This window comes from Perca flavescens, chromosome 2 (assembly GCF_004354835.1).
Source record: "Perca flavescens isolate YP-PL-M2 chromosome 2, PFLA_1.0, whole genome shotgun sequence".
NCBI classification, from domain to species: domain Eukaryota; kingdom Metazoa; phylum Chordata; class Actinopteri; order Perciformes; family Percidae; genus Perca; species Perca flavescens.
The window spans coordinates 24,512,989-24,529,812 of NC_041332.1; the positions used below are offsets into that span (position 1 = coordinate 24,512,989).

A 16,824-nucleotide genomic window follows, 5' to 3' on the forward strand; every position below is an offset into this window, starting at 1 on the left:
TTTTTTAACATATGTAAAATTACAAAAGTTACGGGAAAATGCATCAAAATAGATTCATAACAAATTAAACAAGTTTTCTTACAACACAAGGTTTATTTCCACTGACGGTCATATTGGACTGGTAAAACATGAATAAATAAATAACGACCATGTCTACAGAACAGGACATGTTTTACTGGTTGGACAGTATAAAATATATAAATAAAGAGAACAGGACAGAGAGAACTTTTCTTCCACTGCTCTGATTCTTTCCGTTTTGTTGTCTCTATCTATTTCTTGACTTACACTGTCACTCTGTCGAAATATGCACACACGTAGTACACTCCATAGGGTTTGTCACATAGTGGAGCCGTGCGCTGACGTGCACTAAGATGTGCAAGTGGCACGGTAACTGGCCAATGAAACATGATCATTATAGCGTTTCAAGCTCTAAATAAACACAACTAAGCCACACAGCCAACTGACGGGACGCAGCGCTCCACAAAATAAACAAAATATTGCATACTTATTGCGACACTTTCGATATATTGCGATAATGATATTGAGTCGATATATCTTGCACCCCCAGATATAATATTGCGCAACGTCATATTGCGATAACGATATTGAGTCGATATATCTTGCACCCCTAGTGCAAAGGTATAGACTGGTTTTCCTGTGCTGTGTCTGTTCTTATGTGTGATACATTGGAGAGAAATCTTATTGTTTCATGTAGGATCAAGTAAGGCAGGAACATATTCTTTGAGTGGGCTAATGTGGCTTGATCTTGTTTTTGTTAAGTTTACAATGGGTGTGTGCAGATGACAACATTCATATGAGCAGTGACTAATGCTAATGTGTGTGAGGTTGACAGGTTTATGGATCCTAGATAGAATCTGCATCTTGATAAACAAGCTACAGCTCCAGCCCTGCGCATGGCTCCCTGCTCCATCCCTATTAACGTCTTATGACTTGTACTTGCATTTATTTTCCAGTTAGTGCCCAATTAGCCTGTCAAAAGCAGTTCCTGTTGTGTTTGCCGAGAGAGCAAATAGACATCGAGAGCCATGTGTGTCATGGAAATGTGTCTCACATTGATGCATTCATTGGCATTCTTAGCTAGTGGCAGCGCACATCGCTACGTTCTGCCTCATTTGCAAAGTATCACAATAAGGCATTGTATCATTGTAAAACAATGACATCTTTACGAGGCCTCACTGAATGAACAAAAGCATCTGGCTCGAGATGGCAATAACAACCACAAAACAGCAGAGTAAAAAACAAGTGCAGTGCAATATCAGGCGCCTCAGAAAGGCAACATTTTTAGGGGGCATTCTGGTGGTTTGGGTGTTCTCAGAAGGTTTCTTTTCTCTCTTTCCCATCTTTTGAGGTTTCTGTTACATTCCTCTCGACTTCCTGTTTTTTGAGATGGGAGACAGTTCCCACACTGTTTGAACTCTTAGACCCCTCCTTCCCCTTTCCTAGCTCTCTTTTCCAAACCCCCTCTTACACCCGGTGGCCTGCATCCCATTTCTCAGACCTGTCCATTAAACTCAGGTTCTCTTTCTCTGCTGAGCTAAACATAGTGTGCAGAAGATTATGCATCAAAATACGCCGCACACACTCTGCTTCATGTAAGTAGCTCATTCGTAAACAGTGACCAAACGCATGGGCATTTGATTAATAAATAAGGACAGAAAGGCAGAAAGAGCACTTAAGATGATTATGTTGCCAAGTGGTCTGCTGTCAGATAAACGGTTTGGCCCTGAGGCCAGGATAAAGCCTTGTTGTTATAACAAATAAATGCTGAAACAAAGCCCAATATCAGGTTAATCTGAAGCCATTATGCAAACCTGATGGGTTCATTTTACAAATTGAATCTGCAACAACAACATGATTCACTGGGGACATAATCATTTGTTTGTACAATATCTCGTTAGAGATATTTCCAGGATGCTGTTGCCATTTTCCACTCACAGATAATAACATCAGTTCTGTTATTTCCTTCATGATATTCAAGAGCTTCTTCTAATTTTTCTTTATGCTAAATACAGTATGTTACCTCCCTTGTGGATTATAATGTTCATTTTTACTGTCTAATTTCTTTACTGTCCTCATGACCTTCCTAAAGTACATTTCTTAGTATACTGGCATCATACAGTTTGTAAATAAACCCCATTGTGAAAACCCTGTGGTGCTGTCAAAGAGGAGGCAAGCTATCACCATATGGTGGATGAATTGCTTTGGCGCCTTCAAGTTTAATGGCTGAACTCCTTAATTTGAGTTCCAGGAGCTAGCTTTTTCGGCTATTTAATCCAAAAGTTGAAAGTCATCCTAAGATTGAAACTATTGCCAGTGGTAATAAATGCGGCACTGGTTTTCCATGTCCCTGCACCGGACTGTGATCTCATGTTTTTGGCAGCTGATTGAGTGACGTCAACATTGGTTATGACTGAGAGGGCCTCCAAAGTTTCTCTGCACACATGGAATTTATGTCAAAATAATGAAGTGATAATACATGAAAATATCTGGGTTTACCCAACTCACAGGCTTAGAAACACAGATACAACCAGAGTGTCATGCCAACACTGCAACTTGCATATGTTACTCACTCAGCATCATCGCTCATGCCACGCTTTCTATTAAAAGACATTTATCTTATTCGACTTTGGAAAGGGGGCTGTGGTAGTGTGTATAAGAAACAACATGACACATGACATGACTAGGGTTGGGTATCGTTTGGGTTTTTTCTAATACCGGTGCTAAAACGATATTTTTAAAGCGGTGCCGGTACCTAAACGGTGCCTGAACCGATACTTTTAAATAGATTTAAAAAAAAAAATTTATATATTTAAAAAAGAAAAAAGGAGCACAAAACGACAGTCGTTGACATTTAAGAACGGCTTGTTTACTGCTAAGGCCATATGGTCAAAATTAAATGATTTATTAAAAATTTAATAACAATAACTTATAACAATAACTTATTTCACCAGTAAATTGCTGGTAAACGGCAAAAACAACCACTAGATGGAAAAAGGGTATTTTACAATATCTTTGAATGCAGCACAAGGCTGCCGAGGTGAGTTTCAAGTGACGCACGGCAGACTGTTACGTCTCAGTGTTTGAATCTTCTACAGTGAAATACAGTCACACCATTTAACGTTAGCTGTCAGCATTTTAACTCTGTTTAATCCAGCTGCTAGCTAACAGTAGGCTAACGTTACCTGCTGCCAAGTGTATTATGTTAACTAGTGTCACGTCGGTTTCGGTGCATCCAAGGGCAGCGCTGGCATTTTAGGAGCACCGTAATGAGGCACCAAAATCTACTATTCGGTCCGGTAGATACCGGTTGTTAAGGCACCGGTGCCATATAAGCACCAGGTGTCGGTACCCAACCCTAGACATGACAGACACATTATCTGTGTGTGTGAATACATACAGAGCTAATATATTGAAAATACATTAGAGCAAGTTCAAAACAAAGTCACACAGTCTATAACTGAATTTGATCAAACGGTACCACACGCCATAACCAGTGCAGCATATTGTCAAGTTATATAAACCCACGTCCCACTCACTGACCAACAAGACATTACTAACCGCCGAGTCGCATGCTTCAGTGTAGCACACTGTTCACAATATTCTATCATATGAATGCATATACCTCAGAAAATAACTGATTAACTTGTTCATTTTATACTAATATATACAAGAATTTTCATATTAAACTCTGTAAGAGTCGCTGTTCACAAGCGGGTGATCGTCTTCAGCTATCACAAGAATCTAACTTTCCACAATATGGTACTTGTCTAAACAACATGCCTGCTTAATGCGCCCTGCGTTGTAAATAATGGATTTCTTGTTGTCATTCCAAAAAGGCCAACACTGCAACTACTAACAGTGAATAAATACTGTGTCTATTCTCGGGCCATTGCTTTTTTCAAATGAGCCCAAATCCATGAACTGCTTATTAAGTTTTTGGCACTTTACTGTGCCCAACAAGCACAGTTAGGAGTGTATAAATAGTATACAACATACAGTATTTTCTGGAGAGAACAGTTTAAGCTTTTCACCCCAGAGATTACTTGAGCTTCCAGCCCCCTCTGTGTGATAGTCTCCATGCCCTTATAGGAACTTGTTTTGCATTGAGCGGTTGAGAAAGAGTAAAACATTTCACAGATCCCCCCACTCACAGATCTGTAAGCATGTGAGAGTGAAGTCATTGTTTTCCGAGACGCTTGCCAAAGTGTGGGACAAAAATCATTTGTGGGCCGTACTGTATGCGTGTCAGTTCATTTTAAAAAAGGAACTTAATTCTAAGGTGTTGAAGCGCAAGAATCGCAATTACTACACAGAAACAAAATTAATGATCCACTGCATTCCTTCTACATCTATATATAAATATAGCCTTACCTTTCTCATGCGCACTTTGACCACATTGTCCTCTTTTTGATCTCCAGGTTCATTTGTTCCATCTATAACTGGACTGGCAAGTTGTGTGTCACTGTAAATAACTGTGTGTGCGGCCTCATCTGGTTCCTCCATTCTAGAGACTGTGGCTCCTGGCCTGTGATGTTCCCTCTGACCATCTGCCACCTCAGGGGCAGGTGACTCACTGAGGTAACAACCAGAGGTTTGGTTGCCATGGAGTCTTTCTGGTGAGAGCTCATCGTTGACCTCTGCCGGGCATGGTGGCAGGTTTTCGGTGTGCTGCTCAGTAGATGCATGTTTATCCACCATATTGGAGTGCTGAACATGTGGATTTTGGGTGAAATCTGAGGCAATGTCCTTTTGAGGGTCCAGTACAGGGGTGTCATCTGGCTCAACGTGGCTAAATTCTGGGATAGTATCCAGTATTGAACTGCTATTTTCCAACTGCTGGGCTATGGTTTGATCCTCACAACAAGCCAACTCTTCAAACACTGAGCTTTCATCAGCGTTTTCCATTGGTTGATTTACAGAGGTCGTCATTTCCACATATTGGTCTGCACACTGAGTAATATTTGTCTGTATGGGGTTTCCTTCTGAATATCCACTATCCAGTGTTTCAGATGACTCATTGCTTTTAACTGTCATAGAGCAACACTGACCTATGAAACAGATATCAGATGATGTGATTGGCCCATACCTGACTTCTGCTGCTTTCTTGCTGCCTTCTGCTTGTGCACTTTCCTCTCCCTGAGGCCAGTTCATCGCCATCATTTCAACATTATGCTGTTCCAGCAATGTCTGGTGGGATATTTCACAACCATGAGCCTGATCCAATACTCCATAGCAGTCATGTTGATCTTGATCTCCTCCTTGAATGTCTCTTGAGTAATGTTTAAGTCCTGTATTTTTATTTAGAGTTTCTGGGTAATTTAATCCATCCAGCTTGTCAGCAGAATCTGCGCTCCGTTTTTCAGTTTCTCCTTTGTCCCATACTTCGTCTACAACTAAAGTTACAACTGGTTCCACAGTTTTGTTAGCCTGTGACATCACATCACCACTCTCCATCATATTAACTGAGCTGTGCAGCACACCAACAGGTAAGGTTACAATTGCATCAGCATGGCCAGAGGTGGAAATCTCATTTTCCTCTACATCTGGAAGGTCAGTTTGAGGTTCCAGTTCAGCAGCAGAGCACTGTTTCAGTGCAGCCTCAGAGATTTCAGGAGGTTGGCTGTAACCCTCTGTATGGCTCTCCTTTGTTTCCTGATGATTTGGAAGTTTGCCAGGCTGTTCACCAGCAGATCCAGACTTTGGAGGCCCATTGTTTGAAGAGATAGAGATGCATTGTTGCTCTTCACGTGAGATATGTGGACTTTTAAAGACATTATCGTCATTGCAGAGTTTGTGACTCTGGCTACTCTCTGTGCCAACTTCACATTCACCATTGATAGTTTTCTCACTGTGACTGCTGCTATCAGTTGCAAAAGAAATATTTCCCTCACTGTCTGAGTTACAGGGACATTTTCCAGACTTCCCAATGTTTGCAATTTGGAGATGCTCTGATGCCTCTGAGGCCCTTTGAGGAATATTAATGTCCACCAACTCATGAGGGCAATCACCTGACTCCTCCTGTTTTCCATCACTGTCCATTGTCTTCAACTGTTCTGATCCAGTATCATCATTCACAACAGAAGCTGTCACCTCAAGGGTCTGAGCAAGGTCCTCTGTGGGCAGTTGGTGGCAGCCCTCTGGCATGGAGGCACACCTAGTCCGTCGACCTTGTTTGGAAGCCCCTGCTCCCATCCAAGGCCCCTCGCTGTCAACCCCATGACAGCAGACAAGGTCCAGATCATCATAGCTGTACTGTAATCCTGAAGCATGAGTCACATGCTCCTCCCAACTTCTTTTCCGTATGGCTATTGGCATGGTGGACAGCCAGCGCTATCCCATAGAGATGCTTATGACGGCAGGCAAAAATGGAGAGCCAGATCTACTGCAATCCAGAAGAGAAATGGGGATAAGAAAAAGACAGTGTTTGCAAGTTATGAATGGACAGTAACTGAATATGCAGATGACAATATGGTAAATAATGTTTCACTTTTAAAGTAAACAGCTATGGAGTATTGAGTGGAAGTTCAAGAGGGGCGTAATTATAAAGCATTCACAATTCCTTGGAAAGTATAAACTCTGCTAGATCTGCAGAAAAAAAAACAGGCTTCCTAGTTATGCTAATCTAACAGGATTATCTCTGCAATCAGAGCTATTTCAAATTTTACATTACAACATGCAAACTGCAATAATTGTTTTTTGCCTGAAGTGTTTAGAAGCTTCCAGGAATAAAGCCAACAAAGCTGACCGGATTCTAAGATAAATGTAGACGTACCTTGTTTACTTTTTAAAATCTTTGGTGAACTGTAATCGAAACAGTTTGTCAAATTTACAACGCAAACCTTCAATACACATTAACTTTAACTGTGTAAAGGGTGGTCTAAAAATGCAGGGTGTTGGTTAACTGTCATTCTGTACTTACCCATACACCTACAACAATGAGAATGATGTACATAACTAAAGGGAGCTAAAACTGCAAATGACAGTCAGTGTCCCTGAACGGCTCGTTCTCCACAAGCCAACATTATCATAATGCATACTGTGGGTCATATTACATTAACCAAACCAAGCTCTATACTGTGCTCAGTTCCCCCCCCCTCCCCGTTGTTCTAGGTCAGAATGTACAGAAATAAAGGAAGACAGAGATTCAACAAGCAGGATGTACTCAATTCAAGCTGGACATTGCTATATTAAAAAAAAAACATCACAATAAAAGAATAATAAAGAAAATTGTACAGTGACTGAAAAGTGACTGAAAACTTTAGACTTCTATTCTAATTTCAATACAATTTGTTCAATTGTAAGAGTCAATTTTTCAACAAATCTAACAGTTTCTTAAGCAGTACTTAAGCAGTCATTTTCTTCACTTTTTACCTTTTGTTTCCTCAGGAGAAGAGCTAGATGATACTAAATGCCATCAGCACCCTCTGGCATGAACCTGCTCCTGGATATTAGTTTAGGGAGGGAGGTTACAAGAAATGTCCCAATGCAGTTGCTCCTTCTACTTGCCCTTGAATCAATAGCAAAACTGACACCTCATACATTTCAGATATTTTATGCTGGAGTAACAACGTATAGCCTACTTCTTGTAAATTCTCCAGTGATGACACAGGTATTTACAATATAATCCAGTAGCTGTATATTCAGTAATTAAACACCAGGTGATAATCCAAGACATAGGTGATAGATCCAGTAATTGCTTCCACTACAGTTATCCAGAGATGTTTCGCAAGTTGCCTTTTCACTCATCCACCAAAAGCAGTGCAAACTTGTTTGGGAAATATAAATCCATCTCTTTTCAAGTGACCTTTTATCCGTTTTATTTTGGAAGCAGTCCTTAGGCTAGGTTTCTGCAAGCCGTTTTCTGGACTCCAGTCAGTATCTTCGCTGTAAAACTGTCGGAAAGGCAGTGAAGCCCCCAAAGGCAGGCAGAAAGCCGGGGAGCTGTGAAAAGTCCAAAGACAACTTCCATCTTGATCACATTAGGGTTTTTGCTGACGCTGAATGCCAAAGAGTCGGGGTGGTGTAAGAGAGGCCGGGTTTTCTTTCCCCCACTCCACCCCTGCTCTCCTCCGTTCTATCCCTTTTCTCATCAGGTCCCCTCCCTGCTGGTTTTGACAGGGAGTCTTGAGTCACATCCTAGGAGCCCCATCCCCCGTCTCACAACTCAAGCAGCACACTATACGCATTTATTCACTCCACCCTCCTCTAATGTACATTCTCTCTTCACTATTTTAGAAACTTCCTGTCCGCTTCTTCTCTCACAACCTTGTCTCTTTCCTCTTCTTAGTGGATTTTTTCTTGTTCTGCCTCAGCTTGCTATTTCACTAAGCTGGGCAAGGCTTCCACCAGTTGGTTTAGATTAGTAACAGACAGGCTGCCTCGTAAGACCTCTGGCTGCATGCCAAGAGAGATTGCTCTAATGTTTTGTTATTTTTGAGGCATGCTTTTTTTAATTTATCGTCTTGTAACTCTACAAGCATTCTTAACCAAACACACTGGCACTAATGAAAAAAAGCAAAGCAAGATATCTTTACAGATATGCTGAGAGAATGCATGTTTCCAAATATTCTGTAAGAATATACAATATAATATATATCACTTTTAAAAAGTTGTATGACGGTGGGACAATGCTAAAGGTGCTGTCAGCCTGTTATCATTGTTTTATATTAGACCTAAGTGAAGAAACAACATTAAAAAGGACACAAATGCCAGTAATTCATTTCCTAATATAGTCATTTGTCAGAGGCACTCAGTAGAAAGAAAAGGCAAAGCCAAGGATATTTACACTTGATGTCACTGAGACAATTTAAGACCAACAATAACCAGCTAATTTTGTCTTTGAAGTTTGATTGAAACGGGGTTTGTAAAACAATTAAAATATTTCCAGGACTTCCATTTGGAGAGCCCATCTCCAGTCAAAAACCTCAAGGGCCCCAAAACCTCCTGATTTACATAAAATGTGCGCTATATGAATTCATAACATTCTAACAACAGCAGCTCCATCCAATTGCTGAATAAAGTTGTCACCAAATTTTACCAACTCAAGCTATGACCGAATGTATCAAGGCAATTTTGCGTGGTCAGTTTCACAAAAAGAGCAATGCATCAAAGCAAAAGGGACTATGCGAGCACAAGAGAACTGGAATGAAGCCCAAACATCCCTGCAACCCCGGCCTCTAACCTCTGGGTCATCCAGATGTGAGATGAGGCTCTGGATGAGTCTTTTCTTAGGGGCCTCGCTGGGAAACTGTACACTGCCGTCAATGTTGGCTCTTTAGGGACACAGATGGTCGCACTCAAGGGGAAGGATCCAAGTTCAACAAGACTCCTCTATAGCATGTCACATGATGCGCTTTGTGGTTACGCAAAGCACAGTGTAACGAAATGCAGATCTTTTTGGTCACAGTAGCTTCCATGTGGATATGGCTGGTGATTGAAGTGCAGAGGCCGACACAGAGCATGACTCAGGCTATATACTCATTACCTCATGTGGACATCCAACACAGGCCTATAATTTAAAAGGCTAGGCCTCCCCTGTGACAATCCTACCATCCTGCGCAGCCACAGGGCAACTGGTCTATGTCACAATCTGATCCATCAGTGACACTGTACAAACACATGTTCAATCAACAACATGTGTGAGACTAGATGCCCAACAGCAATGTCTCTGTATGTATGTGTGTTTGTGAGCTGCAAGAGTACTGAAGCATTAAAATTGGAACATTAAAACAAAATGTAGCTTGAACAAATCTAAGCCCTGGGACACACTGGCACTGCAGATGCACCACAAAGCTTTGTGAAGCGGAGCCATTTGCATGGAATAATCGTTAGAATACTCGACTACTAAATGAATCGATAGCTGCAGCCCTATAACATGCAGACAATAACAATGCTAACATGCTCATGTTTGTAAAATACAATGTTAACCATGTTCACTATATAAGTTAAGCACGTTAACATGCTAACATTTGACTATGGCTTTGCAAAGCAGTTTGAGATATTTTGTGTGCAGTATATTTTTGAATCTATGTACTATGTATTATATAGGAGAGTTATTTCAGAATATTTGTTTGCCCTTTAAGAGTCACCGCTACAGGCCAGACTTTCTGAGTTCCACATAGGCCTGCACGATAAATCGTTATAAAATCGCGATCTCGATTCACCCCTGTTCACAATTTAATTTTTAAATTGCCGTCGATTTTTCTCCGTCAATTAATTTATTGAAAGCATTTGACATTGACATTAACATGTTTTAATTATGTAAAAACATGTTCAAGGAGTTCAGATAGAGCCTGTATCAGGGCCATATTTAGTTCAATGTGTTATATGTCACTATTTTTGGTAGCTTACTGTACTTAAATGGCCAGTATGTACTTTATTTGCTTTATTCATTGAAGCCTCTGTGTTTACAGGCTTGTGGTGATGCGCAATGTGCTATAGGTGCCAAAAAGAATCAATGTTTCGTACTGCCACTTACACTTGGTGAGGAAAAAATCGTGGCAGAGAATCGTGATATCAATTCTAAGCTAAAAAATCGTGATTCATATTTTTCCCTGAATCGTGCAGGCCTAGTCCCACGTCACAGAAGGACAAGCATGAACATTTACACAGAGGCATGTAGCATTATTGCTCACATGTTTAGAGCAGTCACATACATGGTTAAGAAAGACCTATTCATGATTCACCATATAATCCTCCACTGTTCGACCCCTCTGCTTCTTAAGTGGAGCGGTGAGGGTCCAAAGGAAACAGCCTCACATTCCTCACTGATATAGTTTATTATTGGAAAAATAAGCAAGTCTAAAACATGGGCATTTAAGAACACAGTGTTTGCCCATGTAGGAAAACGTAGGTGACGCTTGTAGAGAAAAAAAAAACCTGTCCCTCCCATAACTGAATAATTTTGAGACCTTGCATATACAGAGACTGCTTTCAGAAGATTTTGTTGCACCCTTTTTAAGGCTTCTTTAAATAACCATTTTATACTGTAATTGCCCCATAGTTATGCGAAGTTGTGAAAACGGATCTTGGGTTCATTTACACTAAAAAGAAAACTAAACAAAATGCCAGAATCTAATCTGAACATCTAAAAACAACATCAACAAACCACACCAAGATCTGTGCAATCCCTTCCTGTCACTTGCTATGCCCTGTGGTTAACAACTCCTTTTCAAAAGCCTAGAGTCACTCCAGTTTAAATAACAGCGTTTGAGGCCTGGGTGGGAACTTGAGCAATTGCAATAATCTTGAATGAAACATCCCAGTGCAGATGACACAACTTAAAACCATTAAAAAGGACAGCTGAGGGCTACATTGCTGTCTTAATTAAAAAATGGTCTTCAATCATCTGGATCTAAATGCAAATCGTCGTCGTGGGAGAAACCGAGGGGGCCTTGGCCGCTGATGGTGGGTTATAGTGTGACTGTTACCGTGGGAACAGGAAGTACAAGTTATTGAGGATACAGACCATAACAATCTCCAGACTAAAATAATCTATCTAATCTTCTTGTGAGAGGATCTGTGTGTGTGTGTGTGTGTGTGTGTGTGTGTGTAAGAGACAAGAAAGAACGTTATTTACTGTATATGTGTTTGTGTGACTGCTGTAAACCTGTTTGGTTTGTCAAATCAATGATATAGACTAGTGTCATCTGGGCCTTATAATTTTATTACTAGGGGAGCACGATATATCAGCAATCATATTGGTCCAATGTTAAGTTGCAGTTTATCTGTCGGTGAATAAATGCTACTACTCTTCAAGACCCAAGCCAAGTTCCTGTGTCTTGCTTGCTACCTGCTGGTTAAAGTGAAGGGGGTCAGCTGGTACAGAGCTAGCGACTTCAGCTTAGACTCACTAACTTAAATTGGGAAGACCTTTAATGTTTATCTGTGTTTTTTGCCCCCTGGAAAGCACCGTTGGGAGGCACTGGTTAGGGTTAGGGTTAAGGTTAAGATTAGAGTTAGGTGCCTTGAAGGCAGCGCTCGCAGCGCTGCCTTGAAGGAGCAGTTGGGGGCAAAAAACACCATCGAGCACCTTTAAGGTGGACCAGCTATTCTCATTTTAGTGACAAGCTCCTCCAAGTTTTGCTTCAGTGATCTCTCCCTCTAGCCTGACAAGCCAGAGGGTCTGGGAACTCACCATTGACGGAGCTCGATCCGAGGGGCGGGATAAACGGTTGTCTTTCAAATTCCCTCTGCACGTAATAGGATAGCGCTACAACCAGGCATAGCAACGAAGAAGGTAGCGGAGCTAGTTGATAGATTAAACTTTTGCCGTATCCGGTCGGCAAAACTCCGAACACATCTTCCTTTTTTAAGAATGATTTCTGTGCCGTTCTTTGTTCTTTTATCAAAGAAAAGCTTAACTCCAAGTCTTCCAGAAGTCCGCTGTTCCCAGCAGCAGCAGCCATAAGCCCCGCCCACCGACTCTATACACAATGTGATTGGCCTGACCAAAATTTGGTTTTTGCAGCTTGAAAGTCAACGGAGAGTGCCTAGACCCCCCCCTGGCTGCCAAATAAATTTGCTGCCACTAGGGGGAGTCTAGATTTCTAGGCTACTCTCCCTCCTCAACCCAAGGAAAACCCTGATTAGTCATAAAACCTTGTCAGTTTGTTAAATGATCCTTAGTTATTGATTTATGATCCAAACTTTTTCACAGATGTGAGTAACACTGCACTTTCATTCAGTTATACACTTGCTACAACTTAGTAGCAAGTAGCCTAAAACTAACACTGTTAGTTACTTGTGTTCTCCATGGTGGCCCTGTAACTTGTTGAGAGGAAACAATGTGGTACATTTATGATTTATGGGCTTTTCTAAATGTTTTGCAAATAAAGAAAGACATTACTTTTTTTTAAATTCACAGTATTTAAACGTGTTTTTCAGTACAAAATATGATTATCATAAAAACTTGTTTTATACAGATCATATCCGTAAATATCGGTTATCAGCCATAACAGTAATGTTAATATCGGTATCGGCCAAACTTTTAGTAACGGGGCATCCCTATTTATGACGACAGTGGAAGACACTGTCTCGCACATTGAAAAAGTCCCATTAGTGTCCCATGATGTCCCTGTATACATCATATCAGCAAACATAACGGTGTAAATACCAAACCACCAGCAACATTCACTGGGGAGAAACATCATTGTCTGTTAAGGCTGCAATTATTTTGCCCATATTTTGTACATTCAAAACACACAATACCCCACACACCAATTTCCTGTTAATACTGAGGCGGTTGGAATAGCTAATTCTTGTGTTGCTGCTTGTAAACATTATACACATTTGGATATCTTGCATTTAAGGCACCTGAAAACAATATACCCATTATATACACAGGCTTATTAGAAAATAAGATACTAATATAGATGTAATGAGTCTTCAAACAAGACCATGACCCTCCACAAAATAGAGACTTGCATGTCCCAGAAAATCCCCCTTCTGAAAAACAGAGGCTGCGACCTCATCCTTGACAAGCAGGCATAAACAAAAACTCGAACCAAGAACACTATCACGTTTTAAGAACTCTTGCCTCTCCCTCTTGCTCCCTTGGGCTGTCTGTGCCTTATTCCAGACATCCTGGATCTTCATTCTCCAGGAGACTCAGTTGATTCGTCTCTTGTCTTCTATATGAACGGTATCTTTGAGTTTCTTGTCTTGTATGTGATTTAGATGTGTAGTCTGTCCTCTTTACAGGTCTTCATGGTAGAGAAGAGGTTGTGTGGCCCAGGTCCTGGATCCATATTCATCATATACTGTATGTTAACAATCTATCCACCTAATTTCATTGTCCTGTTTCTCGACACTGTAGTTCTACTGTACTCTTGTTTTTGTTTTGTACACACAACATCTATTGCATGAGGGACCCCTCCTGTTTTGCTCTTCTCTCTCCTGTGTTCTTTCTTCCATTTTGTTTCCACATTAAATGTTTTTTTTTTTTTTTTTTTGGGAGGGGGTTCTTTATGTGAACCAAAGGTCTAAGGATAGAGGGTGCCATATGCTGTACAGATTGCAAAGGCCTTTGAAGCAAATTTGTGATTTGTAATTTTGGGCTGTGTAAAATTGACTTGACTCTCCTTCCAAATCAAACAGCCTTTATCTCCTCAAACGATTGGTTTGCAGATCAGATTGTAACAACCTTTTTCAGCAGGAATTACATCCGATTAAAGACAAAAAGAGATACTATTTCTTAAAAGAGGATATGAGTCGGGGATACATTGTGCAAGTAAATGCAGTCTATGTTCTGCTCAGACAATCTACCTGCAAACTGACAGTTCCATATGGATCAAGACAGGGCTATTTGGTGACAACAGCTAGATTAGCTTAATATGCATACTCTGATTCAAACAAATGCCCCATAAACCTATAACCACCCGCACCTGAATGCACACAGCCATACACATAATACTCATGTGTACATTAACATTAAATGTGGCAAGTGTTTCACTGGCTGATATTAAAAACATGCCACCATCTCGTATCCTTACATTTGTTTACCAAGCAGATGTTTAAGTTTGCTTTTGTTTTTGACCTTTTATTTACTTTAATATTGAAACTCAAACTCAGATGTGGGCATGTTTAAAAACTCAAACTTCAAACTATAATGTGTTGAGTATGATGTTCCACATGAATGAGAAAGGAACTGTCAGTATTTGATTTCAATGGCTCATTTAGGAAAATGCACTGTTTGTATTAACAAAGGTCAAGTCGTTTACAAAGAATCTATTATGTGAAACTGAAAAGTGAGTCATTTATCACCACCCTTTCCATCCACTTCTGCAAAAAATAAAAGTAGTTGCAATGTAGACGCTCCAAATTATTTGCCTTTTGGAATTCATCACATCCTCCAAACCTTGACAATTTGTAACAGCTTGAATCTTGAAAGTATCTGAGGACAGAGACACATAATATTTATCCTCTTGTCTTGTTGTTTATGAGGAATGATTCTTGAGCTTGGATCAGACTTTGTGAGGGCCAGGATAGTGACATACTACAACCCCCCACCCCCAAGGATCCTGCTGAACATATGCTGTGCTGGCATTGACTCTCCCAGTAGAGATCCAGAAAAACGTGTTGTTCTTGGACACTGTTGCCACAGCAGCATCAGCTGGAAATACTTGAGACGAAGAGTCAGCAGATGAGGGGCCAGGAGCCATTTCATATGATGAGAGAGCCCTCTGAACACTTATGTTTCTACTCCATGTTAGTTAGCATTTTGGTTCCAAATGTAACCGCCCAACATCTGCCCTTGTTCACTCACATACAATAGTGTAGTATTCATCATATGTTCTGGTCCTGCCAGATCTCTATTTCCTTATTCTTATTTTTGCTTTTAATCCATACTGACACAATAACAGCTAAGATCAGGTATGAGGAAAATGTGCATGTGTATCTGTCTGGAATTCAGTTTAAAAAAAGAGATTATTTATAAGATCCAAGGCTGCAGGACTTGTCAACTGTACTTTGTGAAAAGTGGATAAGACTGCCACAGTTAAATATTTACCTTCCCTTCCGGTTTTCTATGCAATGCATTAGAAACGTTTAGTGCAATGAGAGCAAAAGGACAATATTACGCAAGGCACTTCTTCTTCAGGATACTGTTTAACATTCCAGCCCACTCAGGAAGTGTACATGTCAGGAAACCTTCACTATGAGGACAAGAAACCTCTTGAAAAACAGCAGGCAGGGGGAGAAAAAGTTTATAAAAAATTCAAAAAAAGACTCTTGTCAGGAGCCACGAGTGGCTACATTTTTTACATGGACTGGATTCAACTATTCACTAACCTTTGCCTTCGCTTGGACATACGTGTGCCTCTCGAAAGCTCCTAACACATGCCGTGAGACTGCAGTGAGTGAGGAGACCATCCTTCAGCTGGAGTGCCTGCAGCAGTCTCCTTGTCAGCAGACATCCCCACTCGTCTCTGAGCAAAGATCAAGCCCTGTAGTCCCCGGGCAGCAGGGCTACCTGGGGAGTGTCTGTAAATAATCAAACAATTAGCATTTGATGGAAGAAACTGGCTGTAATAACATGAAACAGACTGCTGGGGGCGACAAAACCTCATTTATCAATGTGGGGAGCTGTTATATACAGTATTGTATGTAGATAAGCAACCATATCGTATTATACATTTAGATTTGAATATGTAGATTTGTATATTTTGGATACACTGTCAGCGTTAACAGACTGAAAAAAACACATGCAGAACTGTAAACGGTAAACTAGCATAACTGTGGTCCACGTTAGTGCCCCTCAAGCTAATTGGCCAGCCTGTCCTCTGCTTTTTCAATGTAAAACTTACACGGCTAGCATAAATGCCATGTAGTAGGAGCAGGAAAGGCAAGTAAAACCTTCAACGTCTCAAAGTGTCGATTTTCCAATAGGAGAGACTGTTCGCACATAGAAATAAAGAACTGAAACCAACTGTTACGACAAATCTCATAACTTGGAACAAGACAGACAGTCTATGAACTTTAAGCTCATCCATTACTCACCTTTGTAGGTGTAATGGCAATCTAAGGTGGCCAAGCTAACGTTACAGGCCCCTGGACACGGTCACTTTTAGCCAATTAAACTTTAGTTGTCTTTATATATATTTTTTCTGCAATTTCCAGAGACAGTCCTAGCCAAACTATGAATTATGTCAATACAGAATTAGCCTTTATTACTTCATTAATCCAGTAAACGGCGCCAAATTCAACACGTGTGTCCTATGTCTCCAGCCGCTCCAGCCGTCAGATAGCTACGCTGCTTTCACTGCACCTTGTAACTTTCTAAATCCTGCACTTTTGTATAAAAAG

The 16,824-nt window shown here is 40.7% G+C and overlaps 1 protein-coding gene across 7 annotated transcripts in view; it reads right to left on the reverse strand.

Annotated features, from left to right (window-relative positions):
• The window catches only part of dlc1 (DLC1 Rho GTPase activating protein), a 94,508-nt gene extending 77,730 nt beyond the window's left edge, over positions 1-16,778 (reverse strand). The window contains exons 1-3 of one of the 7 annotated variants that reach the window (XM_028592469.1): positions 16,519-16,756; positions 16,326-16,413; positions 15,811-16,002 (exon numbers count right to left, since the gene is read on the reverse strand). In XM_028592469.1, the coding sequence (XP_028448270.1) occupies positions 15,811-15,891 (81 nt within the window). In that variant the 5' untranslated portion in view covers positions 15,892-16,002; positions 16,326-16,413; positions 16,519-16,756. Of the gene's footprint in view, positions 1-4,392; positions 6,404-7,392; positions 8,182-15,810; positions 16,003-16,325; positions 16,414-16,518 lie in introns of those variants that run through there. The other 6 variants (XM_028592451.1, XM_028592461.1, XM_028592422.1 and 3 more) reach the window with 6 other exon arrangements.
• Positions 16,779-16,824: the final 46 nt, after the last annotated feature.